At 35.0% G+C, this 22,131-nt stretch overlaps 9 protein-coding genes across 9 annotated transcripts; 1 reads left to right on the top strand and 8 right to left on the bottom strand. All coding sequences in view use genetic code 12, as the record gives it.

Moving 5' to 3' along the window:
* Positions 1-927: 927 nt before the first annotated feature.
* On the top strand, positions 928-2,697 carry NCP1 (Ncp1p; the record flags this gene model as incomplete). Its single annotated transcript, XM_049408625.1, has 1 exon — positions 928-2,697. The coding sequence occupies one exon, from the start codon at positions 928-930 to the stop codon at positions 2,695-2,697; it is 1,770 nt and encodes a 589-aa protein (XP_049266264.1).
* A 248-nt stretch (positions 2,698-2,945) lies between these two features.
* Positions 2,946-4,484, bottom strand: J8A68_000461 (uncharacterized protein; the record flags this gene model as incomplete). Its single annotated transcript, XM_049408614.1, has 1 exon — positions 2,946-4,484. One exon carries the CDS (start codon positions 4,482-4,484, stop codon positions 2,946-2,948), a length of 1,539 nt encoding a protein of 512 aa, XP_049266263.1.
* A 913-nt stretch (positions 4,485-5,397) lies between these two features.
* On the bottom strand, positions 5,398-7,608 carry J8A68_000460 (uncharacterized protein; the record flags this gene model as incomplete). The annotated part of the gene is made up of 1 exon (XM_049408603.1): positions 5,398-7,608. One exon carries the CDS (start codon positions 7,606-7,608, stop codon positions 5,398-5,400), a length of 2,211 nt encoding a protein of 736 aa, XP_049266262.1.
* Positions 7,609-8,329: 721 nt separating this feature from the next.
* On the bottom strand, positions 8,330-9,334 carry IPK1 (inositol pentakisphosphate 2-kinase; the record flags this gene model as incomplete). The annotated part of the gene is made up of 2 exons (XM_049408593.1): positions 8,330-9,128; positions 9,210-9,334. The coding sequence occupies 2 exons, from the start codon at positions 9,332-9,334 to the stop codon at positions 8,330-8,332; spliced, it is 924 nt and encodes a 307-aa protein (XP_049266261.1).
* Positions 9,335-9,851: 517 nt separating this feature from the next.
* Positions 9,852-10,922, bottom strand: J8A68_000458 (uncharacterized protein; the record flags this gene model as incomplete). The annotated part of the gene is made up of 1 exon (XM_049408582.1): positions 9,852-10,922. The coding sequence occupies one exon, from the start codon at positions 10,920-10,922 to the stop codon at positions 9,852-9,854; it is 1,071 nt and encodes a 356-aa protein (XP_049266260.1).
* Positions 10,923-11,182: 260 nt separating this feature from the next.
* On the bottom strand, positions 11,183-13,552 carry J8A68_000457 (uncharacterized protein; the record flags this gene model as incomplete). Its single annotated transcript, XM_049408571.1, has 1 exon — positions 11,183-13,552. One exon carries the CDS (start codon positions 13,550-13,552, stop codon positions 11,183-11,185), a length of 2,370 nt encoding a protein of 789 aa, XP_049266259.1.
* Positions 13,553-14,694: 1,142 nt separating this feature from the next.
* Positions 14,695-16,357, bottom strand: J8A68_000456 (uncharacterized protein; the record flags this gene model as incomplete). The annotated part of the gene is made up of 2 exons (XM_049408559.1): positions 14,695-16,040; positions 16,081-16,357. 2 exons carry the CDS (start codon positions 16,355-16,357, stop codon positions 14,695-14,697), a joined length of 1,623 nt encoding a protein of 540 aa, XP_049266258.1.
* Positions 16,358-17,246: 889 nt separating this feature from the next.
* On the bottom strand, positions 17,247-18,905 carry J8A68_000455 (uncharacterized protein; the record flags this gene model as incomplete). The annotated part of the gene is made up of 1 exon (XM_049408548.1): positions 17,247-18,905. One exon carries the CDS (start codon positions 18,903-18,905, stop codon positions 17,247-17,249), a length of 1,659 nt encoding a protein of 552 aa, XP_049266257.1.
* A 1,131-nt stretch (positions 18,906-20,036) lies between these two features.
* J8A68_000454 (uncharacterized protein) lies at positions 20,037-21,695 on the bottom strand (the record flags this gene model as incomplete). The annotated part of the gene is made up of 1 exon (XM_049408537.1): positions 20,037-21,695. One exon carries the CDS (start codon positions 21,693-21,695, stop codon positions 20,037-20,039), a length of 1,659 nt encoding a protein of 552 aa, XP_049266256.1.
* Positions 21,696-22,131: the final 436 nt, after the last annotated feature.

The raw sequence follows: 22,131 nt of genomic DNA, 5'->3' as shown, positions 1-22,131 counted from the left end.
GTCAGTTTTTGTTGGGTCTAACTTTTTACATCAGCTGATAAGTTAACACATCGTATGTCACAGGAAAGCTTATACGGCTTATTCTTTCCTAGTTTAGAAAAGCGTCATTTTCATTGAGCAAACAAATTATGCTACTATGTTATTAGTTGAGGGGGAACTAAAATTCTGAAGAGTCTGTCCAACATACACTATCTATTTTTGATTTTGTATGTTTGGGGCACATGCTTCTTTGCAATACAAGTTCTCTTCCAATTCATTATTAGCTTTGTTGACAATATTATTATTACGAGTTTTACTTCAAATACTTTATTTAACTTTAGCAATAATATTAGTGTAATTACTGTTAATAGTGTTTCTATTATTGTTATTACTGCTTATATCATACATCATTCTATTTCAATGAAATTACAGTGAGTATTTCAACTAACTCCGGAACTCGGCCATAATTTAAACTGTCGTTTAGAAAAACTCGCGTGCCTCGTTTAAATTTCAAACGTTCCACCACCACCGTTCTACAAAAACAATACAAAACCAGTTCAACCTCCAGGTCACCAAAAAAAAAGATTAAGTCCGCTGAAAAATTCCAAATTTACGGCCACCACTTTTTTCTTTTAATCCTCTTCGTCAAACACCTATCACATTTTAACTATGGCAGTTGATACGTTAGATATATACGTCTTGTTAGCGTTAGCAGTAGCAACGGGTCTTTATTTCCTTAGGAATTACTATTTCCAATCTCAGAATGCCGATGCTACATTCTTTAGTAGTAACGGTATTGATACCGGATCAAATAATAGAGATATCTTGGAAACTTTGAAGTTCTTACTGTTCTTACGAAACTAGAACAAACCAAGAGTTTGTCCATGACGTCTTGATTATTCCCATAAATTATCTCGTGAATTACATGCTAGATTTGGTTTGAAAGCCATGGTTGCCGATTTTGCTGATTATGATTGGGATAACTTTGAAGATATCAATGAAGACACATTAGTCTTCATCTTAATGGCTACCTATGGTGAAGGTGAACCTACCGATAATGCCATTGAGTTTATGGATGCTTTAGAGAATCAATTGGAGAATTTGGCTAATTTGAAATTTACTGTTTTTGGTTTAGGTAATTCAACTTATGAATTTTATAACGCAATGGGTAAAAAAATTAATGAATCTTTAGAAGAGAAAGGTGCTAAACGTTTTGCTGAATATGGGGAAGGTGATGATGGTTTAGGTACTTTGGATGAAGATTTCTTAAGTTGGAAAGATGCCGTATTTGAAAGTTTAAAGAATAATTTGAATTTCGAAGAACGTGAATTAGAATATCAACCAAATATTAAATTGGAAGAATTGCCAGAATTATCAATTGACGATGAAAATGTTAGTAATGGGGAACCAAACAGAAAATATCTCTCCAAGGATGCTGACTTAACTAAAGGTCCATTTGATCATACTCATCCTTACTTGGCTCCAATCACTGTTACAAAAGAATTATTTAATTCCCAAGAAAGGCACTGTGTCCATGCCGAATTCGACATCTCTCATTCTAACTTGAAATATTCTACTGGTGACCACTTGGCTGTTTGGCCTTCCAATGCCGATGAAAACATTGCTAAATTTATGGAAGCTTTTGGAATTCAAGATAAATCTGGAACTGTCTTCCAATTGAAAGCTTTAGATCCAACTTTTACATTACCATTTCCTACCCCAATTTCGTATGGTGCCGTAATTAGACATCATTTGGAAATCACTGGTGCCATCTCCCGTCAATTTTTCGTTTCAATTCTTCAATTTGCTCCTGATGAAGAAACTAAACAAGCTGTTGCAAAATTAGCCCAAGATAAGCAATTATTTGCTAAGGAGATTCATGCCAAGAAGTATAATATTGCCGACGCATTATTGAAATTATCCCAAGGTAAACCATGGACCTCCGTTCCTTTTGAATTTATAATTGAAAATATCACCCATTTAACTCCTAGATACTACTCCATTTCTAGTTCTTCCTTAGTCGAGAAATCAACCGTTTCTATCACTGCTGTCGTTGAAGCCGAAAAAGAACTGGATGATAGATATATTACCGGGGTAGTCACCAACTTGTTAAAACATATTGATATCGTCCAAAACAAGAAATCAGAAACTCCACTTGTTCATTACAACTTAGCCGGGCCTCGTAATAAATTCTCCAAGTTCAAATTACCTGTCCATGTAAGAAGATCTACCTTTAAATTACCATCCAGTTCCACCACCCCTATCATCATGGTTGGTCCAGGGACCGGTGTTGCTCCATTGAGAGGATTTATCAGAGAACGTGTCCAACAAGTCAAAAACGGTATGAATGTCGGTAAATCCGTCTTATTCTACGGATGTCGTAGCGAATCTGAAGATTACTTGTATAAATCAGAATGGCCAGAATATGCCCAAGCCTTAGGTGAAAAATTCCAATTATTCACTGCATTCTCAAGAGCTGATCCAACCAAGAAGGATTACGTTCAACATCATATTGAAAAGAATGGTGAAATGATGAATGAATTATTAAAGGAGGGTGCTATTGTATATGTTTGTGGTGATGCCCTGCATATGGCCAGAGATGTCCAAGCGGCATTCGTCAAGGTTATAAGTACCCATCGTGGTATTTCGGTCGAAAGAGCTGGGGATTTGGTGAGAAGTTTGAAGGTTCAGAATAGATACCAAGAAGATGTTTGGTAAGTTGTAGTTTAGTGATGTAAATAGAGTCTTTCCTTCATTTTATCTTTAATGTCAATGTTACAAATTTAGCATATATTTATGTCGCAAAGAATTTATCCCCGTTCAATATTTTCCGATATGACAGTTGATGACAGCTCCAGGCTAGCATTTGATAGCCCAGGTGATGGAAGTACGATAGCATTATGTGTAGGAATATCCTGATATAAATAACTCTATGAAAGTAATTGACCCATATAAGTTCTGTCTATTTAGTTAGATGTTAAGATCTTTAATCCCTCGAACTTACCTAAGTCCCCCCATATATCGAAGTCTGCCGGCTTAACAAGGCAAGAATTCAAATCAAGGTGCTTTAATGATTTTGGTAGCATCTGAGGAAGCTTGGGTTTGGGTTCCTCAGAATTTTTGGCCAGTTTTACTACTATATTGGCACACTTAAGGCTCATCTTAATAACAGTATCCGGGATTTCGAAACTGTCCGGACCGGATATCTCAATTGCCGCGAACAGTAAGTCAAGAACAACAAGCCCCGGTGCCTCAATACAGATCTTCAGTAATGTATTGGCTCCTAGGCAAAGATATTTCAAGCTCGGCGGGAGCAGGTGCTCAAAAGATTCAATAAATATATCAAATAAGTCAAGCCTTACCAAATCAGGCAATTGTTCGAAGTTAAAACTACGTAATGAGTTCACAGCAGATCCTCTTAGCAGCAAAGTAGTTAAAGACAAAGGAAGCTTAAATCCACTTAGCTTACAACCTTCTAGCCTTAATACCGATATATTCGAAGGAAATCTCACACCTGAAAAATCAAGGTTTCCCGGAAAACAGTCGATTGTTAAAGAATAAAGTTTGGGAGGTAACAGTAGTTGATTTAAAATAACTGACCAAATCCTGACGGGAGCATTAGAATAAGCTATTTCCAACACCTCCAAGCTATCTGGGAATAATATCTCGTGCAAGTTAACCTTGTAGCTAAGCTCGACATACAACCTCTTGAGCTGAGAAAACTGAACAATCGAGTCTAAACGTTCAGTACATGTGATCATCAATGAGCTAATTTGTGTCGGCAATGTCAAACAATGCAAAGGCAAACAAGCATACCGTTGAATGCAGGAAAAGAACTTTAGGTCTTTCAAACTGGATAAGTCCATAGTAGGAATTGGTGTCAGAAAAGACAACCCCAAAGTTAGTGATTTCAAAGAAATAGGCAAGTGTGGAATTAGATGAGTGTCATCTCCCAAAGTGAGTTTCAAGTCCAAAGAAGTTAAATTCGTAGGAAGGTAACACAATTGGTCGAGGATACAAGAATCCAATGTACTCATTGTCTTTAGACGATTCAATGCAGGGAAATTGACGTTGCATAACATCGAACTTGGTACTTCCAATTCTTCAACAGTTTCTGGGATTTCAAGAACAGTTACTCGGGTTTGGACAAGTAACCTTTGAAAATCATAAGGAAGGGTTAAGATTTCCTTTTCCAGTGGATCATCGTCTCTATATCTGACTTGAAGTTTGACTCCTTCAAGTAATGACGGCTTTCGATTATGTATAATTAGGACTGTTTGCAACGCTTCAAATTCAATAACTCTAGGCTTTCTATCAGGGTGCTTTTCCATAAATTGGAGAAACTGATAAGCATTATGAAATGAAAACTTGTGTGACGCCTGCCATCCATTATTGTTACTACTTTCATCTTGAAATTCGTCTCCGATTGGAACCAACAATTCTGGAGAGCAATATTTCTTTTTCTCAATGTACACCTTGTCTAATAATATATCAAGAGCGTACATACCAATAAGTGGATTGTCGATATAAGTTTGTAAAAATTCATCAGGAATGTGCCAGAAAATCAATTCAATCAATTCGAAACCTTCCAAGTTTTCACTCAGTTATTTTATATACGGGCAGTAGATGCCGTTCATCTAATAACGCTTTTGAAAGTTGTAAATAAACTACCAATTCCTTGGAGTCCACACAATTTTGTTGGATTAGAAGTAGATAAGGAAGAAGAACGAAAGTATGTATGGAGAAAGCAGTATTAAAACTATAAAGTTAAACCCTCTCTTAATCTTATAAGCAACAAACACCTTTTGCCTGGAATTGGAAGTGAATTTTCAGTTGGGGTTAGGGGATCCTTTTTCCGATATCGGCCGAACAAAAGTCTTACCTTTTTTTTTGCAACCTTGTTATTCTGTATAGCCCTCTCAAGCCATAGATTGTTTTACTGGTTGGCAACGCAAATGTCTTCTGATTACTTAAAAAGTCCTTAGTAATCATCAAACTAAGCATGGTCGTATCTAAGAGTATTTTTCAGAGAAGTAATGAATCGAGTCTGACCAAAATAAATCTGTTAACTATGTGCTGGAAAGTAGAAGCACATGGATCCCAATAAATGAATCGCGCTACTACAAATCAGCCCAAAAGTCTTCTCTTACCCTCTGAGTATACAGTAAACCATCTTTTAAGTAAAAGGCCGAATCTATAAGAAGTCGAGAGGCTCGAGAGATTGTCATGGGATTAAATTTGAATTGAGCTTATTCTCATCTAGTAAACGTACGACCGTGGTTTTTCACAACTAGTAAGTGGTACACACAATATTGTAATATTAAAATGACATTATAGGTTCTATTAAATAAGCGCAGATCACTATTCGCTCAATACATTCACCTACATAAACTATACGTACTCCGATTCCTGTTACACTTATCTCAAGCTCTGAATGGATGGACACATTTCCTGGAAATCAGTTAAGATCTTCTTATAATCATCCTTTTTACCGAAATACAAACGAACAGTTTTTAATTTTTTACAATTCTCTAATTTGATGCGCTTGAGATGATTTTCCTCAAGAGTAGAGTCTCGCATGTCCAACATTTCCAAAGAATCAGGGAAATGCCTATCCTTATCTAACCAATCTTTGAGCCCAATAGAATTAAAATTCAAATATTTTAATTTATTAAAAGCCTTGAAATCCTCGCATGGAACTACATCCATGGGTCCACCATTTAGATAGAGAGATACCAAGCTCTTCGGCAAGTTTATTGGACTCCTATCACAAAAACTCAAGTCAATTTTCAAATACTTCAAATTTTTAGCTGCTGAAAAATCCCATGTCTCCACGTCTTCTACCATAAGTCGGAACATGGACATATTGAGCTCTCTCACAGACTTCGGAAACATTGTTACAAGGTCGTTCACGTCTGTGATTGATTCATAGTCCATCTCAAATCCTGCTCCGGGCGGGAAGTGCAGTCTTCCAGTCATAAATTCCCTGTCCGTTGGTGGTGGCCACATCCTACCTTCCATGTACATTCCACTCATGTATGGAGGAATGCGGGGAAAGTGGAGAATCAAGTCGAACTTCGCGAAACTGAAATCTACTTTGATAATATTGTGGGGAATCTGGAAAGTCTTGTGGGATGCATCTATGTCAGTCGTGTTTAAATCTAAAACTCGAAGATTTCGAGCTCTGAAGGAAATTTTTCGCATTTTATTGTCAGATAGATCAAGATATTTCAAAGTTCGAGGAAAGCCGGTATCAATATACTTAATCTTACAATGACTCAATTCGAGTCTCTTCAATTGTGACAATTTGTTGAAATTGAACTGACGGTTTAATCGCGAAGTTGACAAGCGAGACCGATTCAAATTCAAGGAAATTGCCGACGAAGGAAAATTGAATCCAGCCAAGAGGCATGATGTTAGCTTTAACGTCAACAAGCTAATGGGCCATTCTATCACAGTACATAGGTTAACGGTCCCTATTAAAAGATTCCTTTTTCTTATTTCAAAACTACCTTGTTTTAAAGACCGAATGCCTGCTAACTTTCTCTTTTTGAAGACAGGGTCTGACTCTACATCTGATTCAATGTAAGCGCTTAAAAATCCTTCTGACATGTAACCATCTTCACCTTCATCTTGCTTGTCATATTCGAGAGATAGCCACCTTAGGCTCTCTGGGAAAACTACTCTTTCAAGGCTGATATCAGATTCAACATGAACATTCAACCTTTTGAGTTGCTCGAACTGAATAATGGAATCTAACCTTTTGGTGCACCAGGTTTTTAAATCGCAGATTTGTTTGGGGAGCTTGACTTGATGCAAGGGGAAGCCAAACCCCGAGAATTTTTTGAGGTTCTGTAAATGGGATAAGTCGATGGCTTTGTCGGCTCCTAATTTTGAAACACGCAAGGTCAATGATTTCAACGAAGTAAACAGATCTAACTTGAACTGGGTGTTGTCATTGCAAATAAACTTCAAATCCAAAGAGGATAAATTTGGCGGTAACCAGTCCAAATTCTCGATGGTACAAAAGTTCAAGATCTTCAATCTTTTTATATTCATCAATTGGGAACTGAAGCGATCTAAAACTTCCACTGGGGCTTGTAGTTCCTCGGTGCTTTCAGGGATTTCGATGTCATACTTAGGGTTACCGACGAATAGTTTGTGAAACTTATAAGGAAGCTTAAAGACTTCTTTGGTCAATGGAACATCATGGACTCCATTGACTCGAATGCTGGTACCTTCAAGAAATGATGGATTTTCCTTATGTATCTTAGAAACTTCTTCCAAGTTGTTAACTGTGATATACTTAGGTTTGATATTTGGATGTTTCTTCATGATTTCAAGAAATTGATTGACGTCTTTGACTTCATAGTCGTGGGTAATCTGAAATCTCTCTTCACATAAAAATTCATCTCCGATAGGAATATGCAAATGGCGATTGTCCATGTAATAACGCGGATCGCAGATTGTTATGTTGGAAAGTAAAGCTTCAAGTGCATGTTCACCAATTAGTGGGTTGTCGATGTAGGTATGTAAAAAACTATCAGGAATATACGAAAATATCGATCCAATTACTTCCTTTGGAAGTCCTACAAGGAAATCAACGAATCTGGGCTTTTTCCTCGTCATTTTTATTATATTGATATTAAAGGTTACACTGTCTGTTGAAGATTTGTTTCTCAATTGAAAATTATATTAAGAATTATAGATTTGGAAGGGAAAAATTCTGTTAATTAAGAAAAAAAGTGACGCGTCTTGTGTTGAGTAATTTAATATTTTTCCAACAAAGATTTAAAGAACTATTTATGAGATACACTAAAAATTTATACATAAGCTACTAGAGAATTATAACTTAACAGTCCTCTTTTAAGTTATTTTGCTTTTATTTTCTAATTTGATGAGGGTGAGGAGCTTTTTTAAAGATTGACCATCGATTGGTTTTAACTTGATTGGTTTCAGCAAGAACACGCGTCGCGCCCCAAGTAAGCTTTCAGCAAGAAACTACGCTAACTCCCCTGCTTCTTTTTATTTTCAGCTATAAACATAAAGTATCTTTCAGAAACATGCAAACCAGGTAAATTTTTTGCAACCATACTAGTTGGTGTACACGCATCTAGGAAAGTATATATCCAGAACTGTACATTGGATTTTCATTGAGAATGGCCAATATTGACAAGGGCTTCGTTGTCAGATACGGGGGTTAGCCTTTCGCGCAATTGGTTGGCAGACATAACAAGCGATGATGCAATCTACAGTTTTAAGCAAGAATTACCTCAAACATTTCGGAATCCTCTAATCCTGCTACAGTACTACATGACATTACGCAATTGATGTAAAAAATGAATTAAACCTAACTTTCAGATGAATCATCCTGGTTTAATTTGTCTCTTCTAATACAGTATTTCCAATTTTCATTGTGAGAATTGTATATTGGTTGCAATTCCTGTTCGACTTTTATCCAATGAGTATATTTCAAATTCGATTTTAAATCCAAGTCATAAATATTGCAAATGATATTATACTTACCTTGTGGTAGTTCAGTGACGTGTTGTTCATCTCCTCCTTCGGAAGAAGTATGGGGTTCGAACTTAATGAATATTCCAACGTCTCTAAGGGTCATGACTAGGGATAAATCTTCCGAAACATCTTCTGAACTAGTCAAGTTTAAAATACTCTGCGTTGACTTCAGTTGATATTGTTTCAATTTTTGAAAGATATTTTGTGGATCTTGGAGATAACGTTTAAATAAGTCATATATTGGCAAACTTATTTGGGATAATACTTCTTGCGGTATAGCCGAGAAGATGTCATCTAAGGCAACGTTGATAGTTTCCGGGTATAATAAATCCAAAGGACAAAAGTGCCGCTGATATCCTCTATATTGGCTCAATGAACAATTTCGACAATAGTTTGTAGAAACATTATCATACAACCATTTAGGTTTAATTTCAAAAATTACCTGATTGTTATCACTATAATAAAGTTGACAATATTTGCTTAATTCAACATATTTCAACTGTTCGTCGTAAAGAATATTGGGGATTAATAATCCATATTGTTCATTGTTCATCAATTGATGTCCTCGACTATCTAACTGCGACACAAATTCCGAAGTTAATACAATCAATTGGATTTCTAAGATTAAAGAACTTGGGAACAACGGCTTTGTAAAGTTAAGCTATTTTAGTATATTAAGTTAACACCTTTATATGAGGAACCTATGTTTTAACAACCGTATGCGTAATAGCTTATTAAAGAAATAATCATTAGGTCCAATATATTTGAATAAGATGTTGGCTGCACCCCTCTTGAAGTATACCCAATCATGCGGTGGTGTTAATTTGGAAAGTTCCATCTGGTTGTAAAATAATGCAAAAAATTTATGATATTTCGAAATGGTCTGAGATGTTAGATTAAATAAAGGTTGAGAGGACCGATGAGAACGGTACAATACTGTTGTTGTTGTCACTAAGATTTGTAATGACAATTGCAACAATTAGTTAGCCAATTTCTCTTACTAATAAATGTGAAGTAATAAATTTAACGGTATGATATGCAAAATGAGTGAATGTAATAAAGCTCACAAAAACAGGATAGCTGTGGCATCAATCCCTAAGAAAACCCTTCTTCGCTTAAAGAGTGAAAAACTTTACTATTTACGAAGAATTTTTCATTTGGTAGCACCTTTAAGCAAGGAGTATTCTTTAGACATTGTAAAGTAAAACAGTATCATCGTGGTTTCTCTATTTACAACAATATTCGCTTAATACTAATGAGCTCCCCAGCGTCTTCTGCTTTCTAAGAAATATATATACTATCGATTTTGTTTGATGATGATTGTCACAAAAGTCAAGTTTCCTTGCAACCACAATTTAAAACTTATTAAAGATATCATTCAATTCTTTGGAAGTGAAAATATTTCTACTATAGTGGCTATTGTTCATTAATAATTTAGCCGGACCTTTCACTTTAAAATATACCGGATTTCTATTTCTAGCTCGGTTGATCAAATATTTCAACAATTTGAAGTTAACATAATCGCCAAGATCGTAAAGGTATTTTCTGACATTATAAGTAATACTATTCAATCTGATTGATCTGAAGAACTTAGCAACTCCTAGCATTTCAAATAATTCTAAATACGCTTGTTCAATTCTGGTTGCAATACTTCTGAATGAATTGAATATACTTCCCATTATCCCATATTTTGGCAAATTGATCTTGGGGAAGTTCCACTCTGTTACACTTCTTCCTATCCTAGTACCCACAGTTTCTTCACCAGCATCTTTTCCTCTTCCAAGAATATTTATTTCAATATTTGGATTATTAACAGCAATCAACGAATTCGGATTCACTAAAATCTCTTCACCTTGCTTCAATTCAACATTAAACAATTCATTATCACCGTTCACAACAAGTTTCCCTCTTCCAAAAGTCCATATTGAAAGGTATAAGAGTTGGTGAGGTAAAAGGGTAGAGAAGTTGGGTTTTAGAAATCCACTCCATGCAATTACATTTTCTCTATTTAAAACAATCCACTCTTCCAATGGCTCTTGTACATCTATGATAGAATATTGTCTATTATTTCCATTTATTAGCACACTTACTGCAGAATTCGAATATACCAGACTGTACTCTCCACAACTCTCATTGGTAAGATTGTTAAAATCGCCATTGATTCCAATTATACTTGATTCATTCTTGATAGTTAAGCGAGACGCTTGGGGAATTGATATCACCAAGAGACTATTGGGGTGATTGGGATCTATGGGTTGAAATTTTGGTAGTTCTACAAATGGCCCATTGCCCGTGACTAATGGTTTCTCATTGATGGGAATGGTTGTATTTCTAGATTTGATGAATCTAGAGATAAATGTTCGCTTGATTGTCTTCCCGGTAGTGATGTTGGTTGTTTGGTTGACAGTCGATTGATATCTTCTCATTGATATTGGTCTATGCTTCTTGTTTACTTGTTGCGTACTTAAATAGAAATAAGAAACGAGTTAAATTGGCAGGAATATTTTCTTCGGTTTGTTACTGGTTGGCTATTTATGGCGTTGCTACCAAATGCTGTCTCCATCTTTTCCTAACAAAATTCGCTTGGGTATAAACTACTGATCGCTACAGAACTCAACTTGTTCAACAGATAGAGAAACTGTTGTGTTATTATGAAATATCTAAGTATATACCATAAAGATCTAAATTAAGAAAACCTCTTAACCAATTCATCAGCCTCAATAATCAGTTTTAAGTAACCATCGTCAATCAACGATTTATCCACTTCATTAACCACTTTCGATAACTCAACAAATTGATTCCAAAATTTGACTCCCAGTTTGAAATCATTCAACAATTGGTCTGCACTAATGGAATTCATTCCGTGAACATTTATATTAAAACTAGTGGCTTGAACTTGATACACGTGATTGAATAAATGGTCTTGACCATGTTTGATAATATCTTCTCTGGTTGATGATTTGGGTTGTTTCAAACATACTTCGAAGTATATTTCGGCTAAGATACCCAATAAAGTGTTATTTAAATCATGATAGAATGGTAACTGATTGATTAAGCCATACCAATGAGATTTAGATTCAAAGGTGGTTTTGATATTGTTTTGTTCCTGATGGACAATAAAATCGACCAATAAGCATTCCAATGAGTTTATAATATGATTATTTATAAACTTCAAATGACTGCGGAAGTTTAACAAATTACGAGAAATTGGACCTTGATAATTGATTGGTGAAATATTGAATTTGACTAATGAAAAGATTCGTGAAATTAATGTAATTTTAGAAACATCTTCATTGGCCACTTCTTCAACTTGGGAATTTGCATCTTTGAATAATTTGGATACAGTGGAGAATTCTCGATTTATATCATTTAATTTTAAGGTTTTTGATTGAATCAAAAACAAAATTAAGATTAAATGTTCCAATTGATTATTGTCAATTTCGTTTCCTTGTGATTCACAATATTTAACCAAAACCTTACCCAATGAGTTCACTTGCGATTTATCATCGATTATTTTAAACAAATATAATGTTCTTAACATTACTGTTGATATAATATCTTCCACTGTAGAAATTTCCTTATCAGTTGAATAATTACCATCGAGCTTTTGTTTAAAGAATTCAATCAAGGAAAACTTTTCACCTGAATTATCGTTCTGAATAAACAATTTATTAACTCTCTTTGAAATTGGGGGAGTTAACCTTGTATTTGATTTAACTAACTCATCTTTATACCAAAATTTAACATTGATAGTTTTTACTTGATAATATCTTGCCAATAACTGTGTTAATAAATTAAACTGATAATCCAAGTTATCAAGATAATATTTTGAATTAATTAAACTTTTGAAACTATCGTTTAACCCAATTTCTAAGTTTGGTCTAATATCAAATTGACCTTTTACAATTGATTCCAATAATTCCAAAGGCAATAATCCAATCGATTGATAGTAGTATAATTCAGGTGGCAATCTTTGACTAATGATCTCATGAATATCATTGGGGATTTTAACCACGGATTGTGGTTGGTTATCAATTTCACTTTCTTCATCTTGCGTGTCTTCATCTAAGAAATCAATGTTCGAATCGAAGCCTAATTTTGCCATTTCTACATTATACAATTGAACATACCCATCTTTATTCAAGACAGGAATATATTTGATGGCGGAATGACCTTTGAAATACAAGTCAACTAATCTTGGGTCATTAAGGTTCATAATGTATCCTAATAAATCACCACCTTGATTGAATTGATTATATTGATATACGATATCTAAACCCAATTTAAAATGACTCAATTGAGGATATGGTTGTAATGGGTTTGGTTTTGGAATACTTGGGAAATTTGGAAAAGTTACTGGTTGTAAAGTACATCCAACCATTAAACTGATATCAATAAATTGTCGCTCAGTTAATCCTAATTCTAATAACACTTTCTGTTTATCAATGAATCTAAAATCCTTTGATTGAAATTCCATTCCCAATATAAATTTGTCAATCTTTGTTAATAATAAATCAGTCGATCCGTAGACTGAATCAATTATATCCAGTTGATACAAATATGATAATTGGAAACTGGAATCATAAGGAGAAATCAAGTAATCTATACCTGTCTCAATAAATAATTTGATTAAGTCATTGATCATTGGTCTGATAGGCAATGGATCATTGAAAAGTCTAAAGCTTTCAATATTATTGTAGGAATACTGTTGTTTAGCAGTTAATTTAGACCAAGTATTTTCTAAATGTTGTTCATAGGCACTAAGCTCATTCGTCTTGAAATTATTCATTTGTAATTGAATATTTAATCCGGATATAACAAAGATTGGTTTGATATTAAATTCTCGGAATACTTGTAAATCACTCAAAATATAATCCTTCAAAGAACTTGGGATCCCACCAATACCTGATAGGAATTGCTCCTTTTTGAAAGTATAGATTCTGCTTAAGTAATGATCAACATCAATACCGATTGTTGCATTCTGTAAGATTTCAATGGAACTCGTATTGGCTAGTTTCCGTTCAAATAGATAAGATTCAAGTGATTTAATTGGCATGGTGGTGACTTTTTGTTGTTAAATAATTCAGAGTTTTCGGGGTCGGGGGAGGGGGGAGCAATGTGAAAATGGAGATTAAACGAAAGTTTGCGGAAACCAGTTATCTGAAACTCGAAATGTCGATTATGATTATAATGTCGATTGAATTGTAATCAATTCCTTTTAATCGTGAAGAAGCTTGGAAAAGTGGTTGTAAAAACAGGCTCGATTAGAAAAAAAAAAAGGCAAACACCCGAAAAATTCTACACACTACTTTTGAACTATGGTACACGACTCAAATGCTCCTGTGACGCGGTTTTCATCGTTTGTCGTTTTTCCATATGAGCCATTTGTCGTGTAATCTTATTTTGCAACTCTTTTTTACGAAGAAATTGGGCTCAGTGTTATCAGATAAAAAAAAAGAAGAAAATGGGCTCAGCAAATTTCAATTCTCCAACTTTTTCAAATTATTATAAGAGACAGTATAGATGACTACGTAGTTGAAAAAATTGATGACTCTGTAATCGAAACTAAATATAAAGGATACGGAAAACCTTATTCTTTTCTCAGCTGTTTAACATCAATATTAATTGGTAACCACAAGATGGAATTCATTAGGAAAAGAGTGGTCTCGTTTATACGTGAGAGTATATGTTTCAACTAGGAAAGAAAGAAACCAAATTCCAATGGTTCTGCCGTTCTGAATTTTTGGTCTTGGGCTAAGCCACTAAGCCATGCTTTGATCTAAGCGGGTTAGTTCTCCAATTGACATACGAAAGACAGACTAGCCCACTTTCTTTGAGCCATTGGATGAGATGACTAATCTTTCCATAGCTATATAATTTAGTATAAATATCTAATAGATTTCAGTCAAATAACTAAAAAAGTTTTCATTCCATCTTCATCAAAATATATTCACACTACAATGCTTTTCATATTAGTTTCTTTAATCGTGTCAACTTGCATGATTTTCTTTAGAATTATATTCTTCCCAAGAAGAAGAAGATATTAGTAGCAATGGTCTATGTGGAAATTCTAGTTGCTTCGATGGTTAGAGTGATTGCAAGTTGTTTTGCTGGCCAATTATGACTATAAGCTTTATTTATAAACTATTTATACTACTTATACTGTTTCTCATATATGTAGAATTGAATACAATGATATTAATGATCAAATCTAAAATCTAATCTTGCAGAACCCTCATCTTTTGTATTCTTTCTATAGAAATCTTTTTCTTCTTCCGTCATACCACTCCAGATGCTGTCTCTTCTCTTATTTTGATAAACGTAATAGTATTTAGTCAATAATAACACTGGAATCAAAGCAGCAGTAATAAAGAAGATTTGCATATTACCACGATGATATAAAGGCAAATCATCTTTTCTGTAAATATTCTCACCAAACACACTTCCTAGCTGGACAAACATGTTATAAAGTGCAGAACTAATGGATCTAGTTCTAACAGAATTAGAGTTTCTAGATACCCAAGAAACGCAAATAGCATGAATATATGGTTGACCTAAGAACAAAGTGTTCAAAACATAGGTTGGCCATACCTTGATACCTGCACCTGGCCACCATCTGATAATTGCAATTAATGGAGTTGCATAAAGTGGAGCTAAGAGACACACTAATGCCCTTTGATTAATTCTCTCTGAAAACCAAGTGATCAGCAACAAGAAAATAATGTGGAGTACCGCTTGAGGAATGGTTAAAAGATTGGTATCAAACACTGAGAAGCCTAATTGTCTATTCAAAAGACCAAAGTATGACCCAAAAGTGTTTTGACCAATGAAAGCAATAACACCAATTGCGAAAATTGGCCATAAGTGGTAATCTTTCAAACTCTTGAATAACATTTTTGGACCAATAGCTTGACGATTGTGCATGGAACCTTTACTTGGATCATCTCTCAAAATTCTATTAACAACGATCTTTTCTTCTCTCTCAGTAAACCAACCTTTAGGATGCATCCAGTTCTTAGTTTGAACAGCAGATGGAACCATCATGTAGAATGAGGCAATACCGATAAACAATGTGAAGATTCCTTCGATCAAGAACAACCATCTCCATCCTTCTAACCCAGCAATACCTCTCATTCTCAAAACACCGAAAGCAAGTAATGAAGTACCAATTTGAACCAAAGACAAGGTAGTCCAGAACCAAGATAATCTAACTGGCAACTCTTTCCTAGTGAAGAAGTAACTTAACCACAAAACCAAGTCAGCAATGAACCCTCCTTCTAAAGCACCAATTAATGCTCGAGTAATGTAGAATGAGACTCTACCACTCAAACCGGCTTGACACATAGCTACCACACTCCACATACAAATTTGGATAGGAATGAAAATATCTGGACCAAGCGCCTTGGAAATTAATTGGGAAGGGATTTCAGCTAATAAGAATGAAACTCTGAAAACTGTATTACCGATATTATAGTCATTGGTAGTCATACCTAAATCGTCCAACAAGTTATCAGTGACTGCTTGAGCCAAGTTACCTCTATCAACTTGTAAACCGACAAACATAATGCATGCAGCCAATGCAACTGTTAAGTTTCTTGACTACTTTCCTTTCTTCTTCTTCGGTCCATTCATATCCAGGATCAAAAGCATCATAGCATTCATATTTCGATTCAGAATATAATTGACGATAGTATTCCTCAACTTTTGGATCTAAAAATGGATTTTTGGCAACTTGGTCAGTTTCAATCGATGATGTTGATTCTATAGCTGTAATCTTAATACCGTCATCTTTTGTTTTAGATTCGGTCAGGCCGGGGTCAGTGGGCTTTGAATCGGTTCTATGAGTTGAGAATCTTGACATATTGTTGATTTGAGTGTTAGTGAACTAAAATAATGAAGGCTTAGGGTAAGGCTTATTAGCTCGTATTTATATTAAAACTGGTTTCCAATTGTGGTTTATCCACTGAACTTGACTGTCAACTTTTATTACACAATTTGAGTATTAGATTGGTTAACAAATGTAATTAATTATTCTCATCGTCGCTAGCAAGTTGCTACCTGTGGTTGAAATTTTAACAGCCAATGCTCTAATCACATAATTTTAAGGGTGCATTCGCTAAAATGCAAATCAAAGCCATATTCATTGTGGTTTGGGTATGTAATATGAAAGCCTCATTTACAAATATTTCAAATTTTTTAACCAAAGTCTGAGAATCATTTGTGGCCCTGGAAGCATTGTTCCCCTTATCTGATGAATAATCACCTTGCTCATTACTGGCTATGGAGGGGACAAATGAACGTTATCCTAATTTACTTTTGTGTTGTGGCTGCAAACTTGTGCGAATTGACCTGGAAAGATTTCAAATGTGGCTGCAAATTCATTGTTTTATCTGGAGACAAGAAAAGCTTATTGTTATTAATTAAAAAGGATCAATTGTCTTCCAGGTATTGCTCATTCAATATGTGAGCCACCATGCAAACCTGATAATAATTCAATCTCACATCAGTACGTGTCGAATTTTAAATTCTCAACCAATTAGTAAGCTCAACTCCCTAAACACAGTTTCACGAAAGTAAGCCAAAGTGGTATTTCTTCAAATGTTTCCTAAATTCATCTATACAATTATGACCACTTTCTTCCAGAAATGAGTGTAGGTTACGTTTTAAATATTAGTGTATAAAAAATTAACTTTCTATTTCATATCTATTTACTAGGTTTGAAGCAGCAATTTAAAATCATATTACAATAACTAATGTGAAAATCTAAAGTCCAATCTATTTGAACCATCATCAGTAGTATTCTTTCTATAGAAATCTTTTTCATCCTCGGTCATAGAATTCCAAATTCCATCTCTTCTTTTGTTTTGATAGACGTAATAGTATTTGGTCAAAATTAAGAGAGGAATCAATGCAGCCGTAATGACAAACAACTGCATGTTACCACGATGGTATAAAGGTACATCATCTGTTCGGTAAATATTCATCCCAATAACACTTCCCAATTGGACAAACATGTTATAAAGTGCAGAACTTACCGACCTTGTTCTAACGGAGTTCGAATTTCTAGATACCCAAGAAACACAAATAGCATGAATATAAGGTTGCCCAAGATATAAAGTGTTCAAAACATAGGTTGGCCATACCTTGATACCTGCACCTGGCCACCATCTGATAATTGCAATTAATGGAGTTGCATAAAGTGGAGCTAAGACACAAACCCATGACCTTTCGTTAATGCGTTCCGACAACCAAGTGATCAGTAACAAGAAAATAATATGAATTATAGCCGGCGGAATAGTTAAAAGATTGGTATCAAACACTGAGAATCCTAATTGTCTATTCAAGAGACCAAAGTATGATCCAAATGTGCTCTGACCAATGAATGCAATAATACCAATAGCAAAGATGGGCCAGAGGTGATAATCTAACAAACTTCTGCGAATCATTTTAGGGGTGAGACCTTGACGATTGTGCATTGAACCTTTAGTAGGGTCATCTCTCAAGATTCTATTGACTACAATCTTTTCCTCCCTTTCATTGAACCAACCTTTAGGGTGTAACCAATTTCTTGTTTGAACTGCAGATGGAACCATCATATAAAATGAAGCAGCCCCAATAAATAAAGTGAAGATTCCTTCGATCAAGAACAACCATCTCCATCCTTCTAATCCAGCAATTCCTCTCATTCTCAAAACAACAAAAGCAAGTAATGAAGTTCCAATTTGAACCAAGGACAAAGTAGTCCAGAACCAAGATAATCTAACTGGTAATTCTTTACTAGTAAAGAAATAGCTTAACCACAAAACTAAGTCAGCAATGAACCCTCCTTCTAAAGCACCAATTAATGCACGAGTAATGTAGAATGATAATTTACCCCTCAAACCAGCTTGAAACATAGCTACCACACTCCACGTGCAAATTTGTATAGGAATGAAAATATCTGGACCAAGTGCTTTGGAAATCAATTGCGAGGGGATTTCAGCTAATAAGAACGAGACTCTGAAAATTGTATTACCGACATTATATTCATTGGTAGTCATACCCAAATCATCCAACAAGTTATCAGTGACCGCTTGAGCCAAGTTACCTCTATCAACTTGTAAACCGACAAACAAAATACAAGCCGCCACCGCAACCCGCAAGTTAAGTTTCTTGATAACCTTCTTTTCCTCTTCTTCGGTCCATTGAAACTCTGGATCAAAGGCTGAATAACATTCATATTTGGATTCGGTATATAGTTTACGATAATACTCTTCAACTTTGGGATCTAAGAACGGATTTTTGGCAACTTGATCTGTTTCGATTGATGAAGGTGACTCAATGGCTGTGATTTTCACACCATCATTTTTACTTTTGGTCTGGATGCTCTTTGATTCTGTATCTTCAATTGAAATGCTTCCGTATGACATATTTCTATTATTGGTGGTCTGTATAATTAAAGCACTGAAATTAATGCAGGAATATGGAAAAGGCCGAACATGTAATATTTATACTTGAATCTTACTAGCAACTGTGGTTAGTCCATCTGTGTATTCCCTAATCTCATCATTTCAGATGTCACATTGATCAGCTGTGTTGTAAATAGTTACTGTGCCGTCCTAAGCCTTGGTAACACATACTGTGGGATGAAAACTCCTTGTGGAATTCATGATTACAAAATTTTACGACAAGACTGATTGAAACAAAAACTTGCTAATTACAATCATAGTTGCTTTAGAGTGTATTATACTGATGGTTGTGAAGTTAGCTTTTCTGATGAGGATTGAAAATCGCATAATTTGGGGGTTGGATTTGTAGTATTCAAAGCTTATACTATCGCGATCTCACATTCCACGCTATTTCTTGGCAAAAGGTCAAAAATTATGACCTCATTGTCTTGGAAGGAATCCTTTAGATATGAAGCATTGAAATTTGTTTAGAATAATGACCAAATTCATTGTTTTCGGTCAGACTTTCTAGAAAATACGTCCTTATTCCATTAGTGGTGTGGGGGGAGATGAGTCGTAATCCACATTTTTTTCTATTGTCTATTTATGTGGCGGCTGCAAAATTCGGTTACATCATTCAATAAAAAACAAATGTGGCCGCGAAACCAAGGGGTTCCGAGTGGAATGAGAAAATAGTTACCAATTACTACCAACGTAAAAGCTCAAGTATGGTATTTCTGAGGCATACGATATTGATGAATGTGGAAATGACGAAATGCGATTTTAAGCTTGAATCAACTATTTAAGAATTTTATTACTTACTCAATGTTTTTTCAGAATTATTTTTAGAATTTTAAAATTCAGTTCACTTGAGTTCTTCCAGTATCCACTTCTTTAAGTATAAGACTCTATTGAGTTTATCTAGATATTTCAAAAATGCATTAGTTTAGGCTCCCAAAGGTTTTTTTTAAGAATGGTTAATCTATTCAAACCAATAACAACCTTTCAGAATAGAGTTAAACTTACAAAATATGTACTACAATTAATATGGTTCTAATATTAGAGGCCACGAATTCTCACTTTGAATGTCTATTTATTTGATACATACAACAACTAATGCGAGAATCTAAAATCTAATCTATTGTTACCTTCATCAGTGGTGTTCTTTCTATAATAATCCTTTTGATCTTCTGTCATGGAATTCCAAATTCCATCTCTTCTCTTGTTTTGATAGACGTAATAGTATTTGGTCAAAATTAAGAGAGGAATCAATGCAGCCGTAATGACAAACAACTGCATGTTACCACGATGGTATAAAGGTACATCATCTGTTCGGTAAATATTCATCCCAATAACACTTCCCAATTGGACAAACATGTTATAAAGTGCAGAACTTACCGACCTTGTTCTAACGGAGTTCGAATTTCTAGATACCCAAGAAACACAAATAGCATGAATATAAGGTTGCCCAAGATATAAAGTGTTCAAAACATAGGTTGGCCATACCTTGATACCTGCACCTGGCCACCATCTGATAATTGCAATTAATGGAGTTGCATAAAGTGGAGCTAAGACACAAACCCATGATCTTTCATTGATACGTTCGGAAAACCAAGTAATAGCTAACAACAAAATGATATGAAGAACAGCCTGGGGAATAGTTAAAAGATTAGTTGTAAAAACAGAGAATCCTAATTGTCTATTCAAAAGACCAAAATAAGCAGTGAAGGTATTTTGACCGATATAAGCAACAACACCAATAGCAAAAATGGGCCATAAGTGGTAATCTAACAAACTCTTTCCAATCATCCTTGGAGTAAGACCTTGACGATTGTGCATTGAACCTTTGGTTGGGTCATCTCTTAAGACTCTGTTAACAACGATTTTCTCTTCTCTTTCAGTAAACCAACCATTGCGATATAACCAATTCTTAGTCTGAAGAGCAGATGGAACCATCAAGAAAAAAGAGGAAATCCCAATAAGCAATGTGAAAATACCTTCAATAAGGAATAACCATCTCCAACCCGCCAAACCACCTACACCTCTCATTCTCAAGATACCAAATGCAAGCAATGAAGTACCAATTTGAACTAAAGATAATGTAGTCCAGAACCAAGATAATCTAACTGGCAATTCCTTACTTTTAAAGAAATAACTTAACCATAAGACCAAATCGGCAATAAACCCACCTTCTAAGATACCGATTAAAGCACGAGTAATGTAGAACGAAACTTTACCACTTAATGCGGCTTGGCAAAGAGCAACTATACTCCATAAACAAATTTGAATTGGAATAAACATATCAGGCCCAAGGGCTTTGGAAATTAATTGGGATGGGATTTCAGCTAACAAGAATGTAACGTAGAAGATTGTATTTCCAGTATTATAATCATTAGTAGTCATACCTAAATCTTCTAACATATTATCAGTAACAGCTTGGGCCAAATTACCTCTGTCAACTTGTAAACCAACAAACATAATACAAGCAGCTAAAGCAACTCTAATATCGATCTTTCTAATCACTTTCTTTTCTTCTTCTTCGGTCCAATTAAACTCAGGATCAAAGGCTGGATAGCACTCATACTTGGACTCAGTATACAAGTTACGATAATATTCTTCTACTTTGGGATCTATGAAAGGATTCTTGGCAACTTCATCTGATTCGAGAGATGATGTGGAATGGACAGCAGTGATTTGAACGCCGTTGCTGTCCTTCTTTTCATAAGAATCCAGCTTTTGACTGATGCGGGAGATTGTTTTCTCTATGGACATGTTCTACTGTAGGGTGAGTGGATTTTGTTGTTAGAAATGAGTTGAAGAAGTTGGAAATGAAGAGGTCTTTGCATTGTATTTATATGCTCAGCTTTAAGCTTTACTGTGGATTTTGATTATTAGCCCTTTTCTTGCCGGTGGGGCGTTCTTGATGCTTCACGGATATACAATATTTCATAATTTTCATGATCTATTGTGTTTGATTGATTAAACGGAAACTTGGGTGAGTCAACCCTTATCTCTCATTGTTCTCATGGACGATTCGATAGTTAAAACTTTGCTGTGGTGGTGGATGCAAAAAAATTTATCGTAATTTCTTTTGTTAGATTGTGTGATTAACGATGTGGCGCAGATGTTGCAACATTTTTTGAACCGACATTCAACAAGTGGCTGGAAAAACAATTAAAGTTTGAACCGACAACAATGAAATTTTATT

This window comes from Hemisphaericaspora subhashii (genome assembly GCF_019202705.1).
Source record: "Hemisphaericaspora subhashii strain CBS 10753 chromosome Unknown scaffold8, whole genome shotgun sequence".
NCBI classification, from domain to species: domain Eukaryota; kingdom Fungi; phylum Ascomycota; class Pichiomycetes; order Serinales; family Debaryomycetaceae; genus Hemisphaericaspora; species Hemisphaericaspora subhashii.
The sequence above is the reverse complement of the archived record's forward strand: the minus strand, read 5'-3'. Positions and strand labels throughout refer to the sequence as shown.